A 9,031-nucleotide genomic window follows, 5' to 3' on the forward strand; every position below is an offset into this window, starting at 1 on the left:
TTAAGATGTGTTTCGCACGACCACCCCTATAAAATATGGTATGCCCCACTCCCTGCCGTTAGCCGTTGTTGTATCCTATGCTACTGAACAGATTTGTCGTGATACAAACCAGCTACACACTGGTAATAAAGCCATGAAAAGATGCTCCTGCACGGGATTAAAACAATAAAACAAGCAACGAGAAGTCTGGGAAAACTTTGCAGAACTGTGCACAAACTTTGATAGACTACAACCCAAATCACTTCCTTACAGTTTCGAGTGTGTTAGCATTGTTTTATCTCATCACTATTGCCATTGGACGCGTTTTTTTTTTCTTCTGGAGCAGTCCAGTCTGATGAATTCACCGAAAAAAGACGGAGATGATGATGTGCCCGTTAAAGACCCGGTAAAATACGGCGAATTGGTCATTTTGGGGTAAGTCTCTTACAGCCTAAAAAGCTATAGTAAAATCGTGTAGGATGGAGAAACGCTCCAGCGGCAAATTAAGGTTGAATATGTAGCGGCACCATCAGCACAATAAACCAACAGATGACGTGTGAGTTCAGGTTTAATCCACTGCTCTTATAAAAAAAAAAAATCGCTCTGATGGTCCTTTTTCTGGACAGAAAATTCACCATACTTGCACATTTTTTAAAGCTCATTTCTCATTTATTGTACCCTGCCGTCGTTTACGACCAGTCTATGACTGACTGTGTAGTAATGTCACAAACTAACTTTATGTTCCAGATGAAAGCATATTCTCTCAAACTGTGCCACCGTCTTGTTTTTGGCATCATGTGTGGTGCGTTTGAGTGTAAAAGGTGCAACATCTGCTACGGCCATAGTACATGAGGCTATTACGGATGTAGCCGCTTTTTCATCAATGGTTGTAGTGGGGAGGGAGGGAGTGGGAGGGAGGGGAGGAGAAGCGCTGGATTGCTCTGGTTGAAAATCCCAATGATGTCATACTATGCTGGATCCGCGATTGCTAAAAGTAAAGCTGAGGGTGATTTCATTGTCTGAAAAATACGTGCATTTTGCTCATATTATGTATTCAGGAAACCTCTGTCGGCTGTTATAAGTAATTAATAAAACGTCGCATCCGGATGACCAGATGAGGAGGAGGAGGAGGAGAAAAGCCCCTCTACATCACCAGCAGCACACACAAGCACACTGTAGGCAGGATGTGCTGATGACAGCCACCAAGCATTTCCACCCCTACAGCTCCACACTGTGCATGGTCTGCAGGGACCATAAATGCCACAACATACACATACACATACACATACACACACACACACACACACACACACACATTCCCAGTCATATCCAGGCTTACACAGGCCTCCCTCTTGCCCTGCAGAGCTTCCTGTGTATGCCAAAGATAACTGACCTAATGGCCTATCGCTTCCCCTCCGGCTGAGCATGGAGTGAGGAGGCTGTGGCCCGCCTGTATCAGAATACTGATTAGTCGTCCTCCTCGTTATCTGACTCTTTGAACAGAGCAGTCCTTTACATCCTCAGACGAGAACAAGAAAATGATAATTTAAAGCCAATTTTAGGTTTTTGGCCATGCAACTTACACACAAGCATGCTCTGCGGTTTGCGGCATAACGCTTAGTGTGTCTCTTTGAGAGTAGAAAACGTGTTTGTGTAAGCTGACTTTTAAACTGTAACAATTGAGGTTTGGTTTGATCTTTCCCCTGCAAGAGTGGCAGCCACAGAGCTATTAAAGGTATCCCCTGTGTGGTTTTGAACCAGGGCTGACTGATACTGGAAAAATATGTAGTTATAACTAAAAGACTCTCAAATCTGGATCTGTAGGATGTATTATGATTCAGGCCCATGACCAGTTCATCTGTCCCCAGACATGCAGCAGGTAACTTCGACACACAGACCCAGCATCAGAGTGTGCTGTTCTCTCTACTGCTTCCTGTGAGATATCATATTTTTCTGGCCTGTTTCGTGCAAGTGTGGTTTGACTTTGCATCTGTCAGCCTTGATGATCACATGCCCCGTGTGGTCGATGCCTGCTTCACTGCGGGCCATGTGATCTTTGCAGTGGCTGCCTGCCATCGCTCATTACCTTAGTTAGCCTGGACACCATGTACAACACTCCCCAGTCCAGCAGCTCAGCATCGCTCTGTTCACCTCTGCCCCATGACCCAGTCCCATCACTATGCAAACACCTCTGTTTATCTCTTCCACACCTTTTTATCTCACCCGTAACCCCTCTTAACACTGTCTGTGTCGCATTCCTGCCTCTCAGACCCAGTCCCTGCCAGCCTCACTGTGTTTTGCTGACTTTCGCAGAAGCAGCCCTCCTTGGTGACTTGCCCTCAACGAAAATAAACCCTGTGTCGAGGGGCAGAAGGAGTGAATATTTCATATTGTGCTTTATGATGCGCACACATGCGTGATGCAGGCCAGGACTGCCCAGCAAATCATAACCTCATGGAGCAGCTCTTCCATCAGCCTTTTGCCTCGGCCCTCTGCTTTGCAGTGTATCTCTGCCCTTTCTCTCCATCTCCTCTGCCTGCCCTTTGCTTCATTTCATTAATTTAGCTTTAGTTTTCTGTCTCTAATACTCATGATAGCTCCTGACTGCTTTTCTGTCAAGGCGCTCGCCACGTTTCTCCCTCTAAGCTGATTTCCTCTCCTGTGCCCTCATATCCTCGGTCCCATTTCATATCTTCTACCTTTTAACCAGACCCCTCAGAGCTCTGTCCTCATATATCTTTCTTTCGTTTTTTTTCCTGGCCTAGTCCTCATCGTGTCAGACAGGGTGGGGTTCAGTTTGAAGTAAGAGGCAGGGTTCATGGAGGGAGGAGGTAGTACTGGGTCATCTTCTTTGATTGGACTCCGCATTTAAAAAATATTACAAGTAACCGTGGCCTGTTTGAAGGTTTTTCTGGGTAACATGCCCGATGTTCTCACAAGCATCCTGCTGACTGACCTGCCCAAACAAACTTTCCTTAGACTTACAAATTTAACCACATAAAATCAGTTTACAAATTTATACTAACAAAATGAGCTCCTGTCACTGAAATTAATAAAATGTACACAAGGTCAATATAAGAAATATTTGTTTTTGTTTTTGCTAGAACTTGTGTTGGAAATAGTGATGATTAGCTGGATTTCTATTTCAAAAAAATCCCCAAATATTCAATTTATGTCAGACAAAAATACCCAGCAAATTCTCACATTTGAGAAGCTGGAATCATCAAACGTTTGGGAGGTTTGCTTGAACAAAAGACCCAAACGATTAATCTATTATCAGAGTAGTTGCCAATTAATCTTCTGTTAATCCTCTAACTGATTAATCATCTAATTATTTCAGCTCTGGTTCAGATTAACAGTTCTGTTAGTGCACTGTCTTGTATTTGACAGCAACTAAGGATGGTTTTCATTTCGAAACTATCTGTTGGTTCTGTCCATGCAAGTCACCAAAGCCAAGAACAATGTCTTTAAGTTGTTAGTCTGACCAGCAGCAAAATAAAAAGTAGAAGAAGAAGTATCTGTTTTGTACTGATAAAAAAAAAATGAAGAAAGGCTGAGAGACATTTTTGCATTTGAAGAGTTTTGACCAGCAGATTATTGGCATTTTTATTTCCGGAATGGATTAATCAAATGTAAAAAGTGTCACAGATTGATTTTCTTTTGAAAGGCTGCACCTTGAATCACCCACAGTTTCAGAGCTACATCGTACAGACGCAGTTAAAACAGCCAGTGGTTTCTTAAGCCCACTATGCCAGACTGTGACACAGATCAGAACAGAGCCAAACCAGATGCCCTCTGATCTGATCCAGTTTGAAGGCCACTAAAAGCAGAGTTATTGTCCCTCCCTAAGTCTTCTTGCCCTCTGGGTATTCTCTGAATAGGTTTAATAAGGACCATGCGCTGCTGATTAGTCAAAAGCCTAAAACCAGAATACTGCCTTCTGTGTGAACCCAAACTGTGAAAATGATGTTCGACACGGCTTCAAAACAATTGAGGACAACGCCTGGATTGTAGTCAGCACTAACACCAGAAAGGAGTTAACATCATGTCGCACTAATTTTCATTAAAACATGAAAACTAGAGGACTTACTCAAGGCTGTACAGTTAATGGTATTGTGTGATGGTGTTAATAATTATGCCCTGCCAAAAATACTTTTCACTGTAAAGAGAGGTCCGATGATGATCAAGCTCCTCTACTGTAAGCAGGAGCCAAGTACAGGCTGAGTGAGTGAGATCAAGTGGTAGTTATCCTTTTCATTGAGGTTCAGTAGTTTAATGTGGATCACGAGTGGCCTGAGTGCACCGCTTTAATTCATTTCAACAGAACCTGCGATGATACAGCACAGATGCACAAAATCAATTGAGCTTCCACTTTAATTGCAGTTCTATCTACATCTTGGCAGCATCAGTGGCATTTTATTTATAGCTTTCGTTTTCCAACAAGTGACAGATCATAAATACAGTATGCAAACAAGATAAGAGTGTGTTTTCCCACCATTAGGCGTTCTCTGTAAAGCCAGATGAACACATGTGAACTCGTGTCCGTGTTATCTCCAAGTCTCTGAGTTGTATTCTAGTCTAATCTAGACTAATCAGGTGTAAGGTCCCTGTTCCTGTCCTCTTATTTCCGCCCTGTGCTTGTTTTTGTTTGTCTTTCTGCAGGTACAATGGCTCTCTTCCAAGCGGAGACCGGGGGCGCAGAAAGAGCCGCTTCGCTCTGTACCGAAGGGCTAAGGCCAACGGTGTCAAACCCAGCGCTGTGCACATCCTCAACACACCACAGGACAGCAAAGTACGTGTGTGTGTGCACGAGTTGTGTATTGTTTTATCAGTGTGTAACATTAGTTTCCTTCCTGTGACTCCCTGTTGTCTTTCATAATCGGGCCAGAGGAAGGATGACGAAGTGTGAAGACTCGAGTGTGTGGTCTGGCTATTTGTGTTTGTGTGTGTTAGTGTGTCTGCCTACACAGATGGTGACTCACACATGATGCTGATGATGAAGAGACATAAAAACAAATTAAGATTTCTGTCACCATGCGGACATTGTGACATGCTGCTACCACACACAGTATTACATTATTTTCTTTTACAATTATGAATGTAGATGCATTTTATAGCCTTTTAGTGTCAATATGTTTTCTGCTAACAGTTTGGGTTGTCAACTCATCAGCTTCTCTTTCTTGTTGCTGTTGTTGTTGCAGGCTGTACACAGCAGGGGGCAGCACAGCATCTCTTTCACTCTGTCCCGCAACCAGACAGTGGTGGTGGAGTACTGCCATGACAACAACACAGACATGTTCCAGGTAACGCACAAAGGAAATCAAGACAACAGGGTCAAGTGTTTTTACACAGTCTTTAAATAATGGCTGGTTTTACAACAGAAATAATCCCAGATGTGTTGTCACAAGGAAGTTTCTCCCAAAATATGCTGTTATGTAATGTCATCAAAGGAAATTCTGCTGTCAGTAGATAATTTTGGTTCAAAACCACAAAGTATTAAAGATAAAGGCGGTCTGTGTGGAAAATCTCCAAGAAAATCTATTTATAAACATCAAGTCACCAAAAAAAAAAAACCCACACTATTCTCAGTCTCAATCATGTCTAAAATTCTATCAGTATAGCTATATGGTGTAAACCAGTATCGATTCTGAAGATGACTTTAATAAGCATTTTGATAAGTGGTATCTAGGAAGCGTCTCTCTGTGTTGTTCCCTGTCCTCAGATTGGACGCTCCACAGAAAGTCCCATTGACTTTGTGGTGACAGACACCTCCGGAGGGGGGAAGGAGGGAGAGGACCCCTCCATCGCTCCTAGCACCATCTCACGTTTTGCATGCAGAGTGGTGTGTGAACGCAACCCGCCCTACACTGCTCGCATTTACGCCGCAGGCTTTGACTCCTCCAAAAATATCTTCCTAGGGGTGAGTAGACTGATAATCCAACCTACAAAGGTGTCTAATAATAAGAGGTATATTTTTAGAATCAGTATTGCAGTAGTTTAAAATACTGATAAACTCAAGGTTGTCAGTTTGATTTATGTATTGTTATTACCTAATAAGTGGTTTGGTGTGATTGTCATCATGGATAATTCAAATGTCCTCATGTATGTGCTACCACAGGAAAAAGCAACCAAATGGAAAAACCCTGATGGGCACATGGATGGCCTGACCACCAACGGGGTTCTAGTGATGCACCCGGAGGGGTTCCCAGAGGACCCCAAGCAGGGGCTGTGGAGGGAGATCTCTGTTTGTGGTGATGTGTACGCCCTGCGGGAGACACGTTCTGGACCCAGCCGGGGCAAACTAGTGAGTCACCACTGGTTTGGTCACTACGTTCATGTTTCTTTTTGAAGATCAAGATTGTGTGGTTTTATTTTTGGTTTGACTGTAAGTGTGTGTCTTTCGCTGCGTGTCAACTTTTCCAGGCAGAGGGTGAGAGCAGCGCACTAAGAGACGGGTCCCTGGTTGACCTGTGCGGTGCCACCTTGTTGTGGCGTACAGGCGAGGGACTCATGCGTGCTCCCACCTTGCGTCACTTGGAGGCGCTTCGCCAGGAGCTTAATGCGTCCCGGCCCCAGTGTCCTGTAGGCCTCAGCACCCTGGCCTTCCCCAGCCTGCCACGCAGCCACAGGTAGGGGCCTCAGTCTACAGTACTTGACAGACAGCTTCATCAGTTAGTGACACAAAAATGTTAATATTCTTCAGTGTTTTATTCTTTGTGACAAAACTACTGTACAGTGCTTAAAAAATAATGACACATTGTCGATGTGTTACCTCAGCCTTGAAGAACGTCAGCCCTGGGTCTACCTCACTTGCGGCCACGTACATGGACGCCACGACTGGGGCCAGAGATCTGAAGCAGAGGAGGAACCAGGAGAGGGCGAGGGCTCCACGGCACGCCGAGAATGTCCCCTGTGCAGGAGCGTCGGTCCCTACGTGCCCCTGTGGCTGGGCTGTGAACCTGCTGTGTATGTGGACGCCGGCGCTCCTACGCACGGTTTTGTGCCGTGCGGTCACGTCTGCTCAGAGAAGACAGCCAGGTACTGGGCCGAGACACCACTACCCCACGGGACCCACGCCTTCAGACCCGTCTGCCCCTTCTGCTCCACTGCCCTCAGCTCCCCCGGCTGGACGCGGCTCATCTTCCAGGGCCCCATCGACTAGTCGCTACAACACAGCAACCACTAACACAGTAACAGAAAGATGCCCGAGCTTCATTCATGTTGCAAACGTTCATCAGTAAGGAAAGGTAATTAATTACGAGTGGGTAGTGTAATTTTCTTGTTATTAAGCATACATATTCTCAGTCAGTATTCTACACTGTCACTGAATGCAGCTCGGGACCGAAGAATCCCTCCCCTTGTTTATCCTCCAGTGGTTGTTAATCGGTTAATTTGGTTGGTTGAGCTGGTAAAAGATGAGGATGACAGGTGATTAAACCATGACAGAATAATCAATACTGTCATGTGAACAGTATTTACTCCAGGGTCTTTGTGGTGTCCGCTCCTCTGGAATTCAAGAGTCTGCTGTTTTTCATTCCAAACAAACTCTACGTCAGCTGATTTACCCAACCTCCAATAAGAGAAGGTTCTCAGAAGTAACAGTGAATATACACAGGAGCTGAAATGATCCTGGTCCCATCACAAACTGTTATTTTACTCCATTATCAAGTGACACAGCCTTAGAAGTAATTATACACTTCATATGAAATATTCAGACTCTAACGCTTGCCTGTAGGAAATGACAAGTAGCTCTTTTGCACATAAGAAAGAAATGGTGTTTTTATCTGGTTGCAGGTCTGTAGTCTCCAGACAGTCTCCAGTTATAGATGTTTAGTATTGCACTTTCTGACCCGCACTTATTTGCACTCATTTGCATACTGACTTCCGTGTTTGCTTCCTGAACGACCAACTGATGTATATTTATAGCTGTATTCAACGTGCTGCATTAACTACTTATGGTAAATGTGGGAGTTTACAAGGAGGGATAAGAGTCTTGTGCTTCCATGCAACATTTCAAATTCCTATTGTTCCACGAAGAGGAAATTATTAACCATCGTTAAAACCAGGACATCTTTGAGTATATGCAGTTGTCATCGTTTGTATTCACACGTCCTTTTAGTGTGAAATCTATGCACAGGACCCTCCCCCCATAAATGAAACCCCCTGTGTGCCATCAGTTTGGAGTGATAGCTGCAGACTCTGTGAACAGCACTAAAGGACCAGAGGGAACACTACATACCACATAAAGCCAGGTCTTATCCAGATTATCAAGCAGACAGAGGATAAACAAGGGCTGGGAATAAACTGGGTAAACTCCACTTCAGAACTCTCTAAAGCAATAATAGCACTCCCATAGATAAGCTAGATGTGCTATGTTTAGCCAGGTGTAAGGTCAGCAGTCACTTCGAACAAGGCTGAAATGGTTTCCAGGTTAAGGGCTCGACCGGAGGCGTGTTCAAGTCCATGATTTATTTTATTTCCGAATGAGGTCTTAGACCAGATATCTCAGCGTGTGCGATGTAACCAAAGTCTTTAGGTTTAAAGATGAGCAACTGGATCAGTGACTAAATACCCGACATTTATTTAAATACTAATTTCAAATGCATTAAGCAGCCTCATCATGCTGACACAACTCAGCATGTTCAGGCTGCAGAACGACACAGCAGCTATCGCAAACGAATGTGTTGTATTGTTAAGTTAATTTGAACACACTTCTGGTTACTGAATTATGCTAAACAGGGTCTACGTTAGTGTGATGGAGAGTCAAAAAGGTTTGACCTTGCATAACCTCAAAAGAAAATCTTTTTGTTTGTTTGTTTCAAAGAAAACTATTTTGTTAGGAAATGGGGAGGGATTTATTTGGGGAAGGGGGGGGGGGGGGATCCTTTTAGATGTTCAGTGTTAAAAAAAAAAACAAAAAACAAAAAAACAAACTATTTTTCTAACTGATAATTGGTTTTAGTTAACTGTTGTTACTCAGTGTAAGCAAGTTCTGTATGTTTCCGAATATTATCGTGTGGTAGAAGTAGGAGAGCTTGTGAGTGAGAAAACA

General features: G+C 43.9%; 1 protein-coding gene across 1 annotated transcript; it reads left to right on the forward strand.

Moving 5' to 3' along the window:
• Positions 1-109: 109 nt before the first annotated feature.
• Positions 110-8,823, forward strand: LOC121200024 (E3 ubiquitin-protein ligase pellino homolog 2). Its single transcript, XM_041065057.1, has 7 exons — positions 110-414; positions 4,642-4,771; positions 5,181-5,282; positions 5,702-5,899; positions 6,098-6,283; positions 6,403-6,608; positions 6,757-8,823. The coding sequence occupies exons 1-7, from the start codon at positions 335-337 to the stop codon at positions 7,139-7,141; spliced, it is 1,287 nt and encodes a 428-aa protein (XP_040920991.1). The 5' UTR covers positions 110-334; the 3' UTR covers positions 7,142-8,823.
• Positions 8,824-9,031: the final 208 nt, after the last annotated feature.

This window comes from Toxotes jaculatrix, chromosome 19 (genome assembly GCF_017976425.1).
Source record: "Toxotes jaculatrix isolate fToxJac2 chromosome 19, fToxJac2.pri, whole genome shotgun sequence".
Lineage (NCBI taxonomy): Eukaryota > Metazoa > Chordata > Actinopteri > Toxotidae > Toxotes > Toxotes jaculatrix.

What these genes read in the sequence shown, in the direction of transcription:
- LOC121200024 (XM_041065057.1), top strand. Translation starts at nt 335, where the DNA reads ATGAATTCACCGAAAAAAGACGGAGATGATGATGTGCCCGTTAAAGAC. An exon ending in ACACACCACAGGACAGCAAA is followed by an intron (nt 4,772 to 5,180) that starts GTACGTGTGTGT and finishes TTGTTGTTGCAG; the next exon opens with GCTGTACACAGCAGGGGGCA. An exon ending in AGCCTGCCACGCAGCCACAG is followed by an intron (nt 6,609 to 6,756) that starts GTAGGGGCCTCA and finishes GTGTTACCTCAG; the next exon opens with CCTTGAAGAACGTCAGCCCT.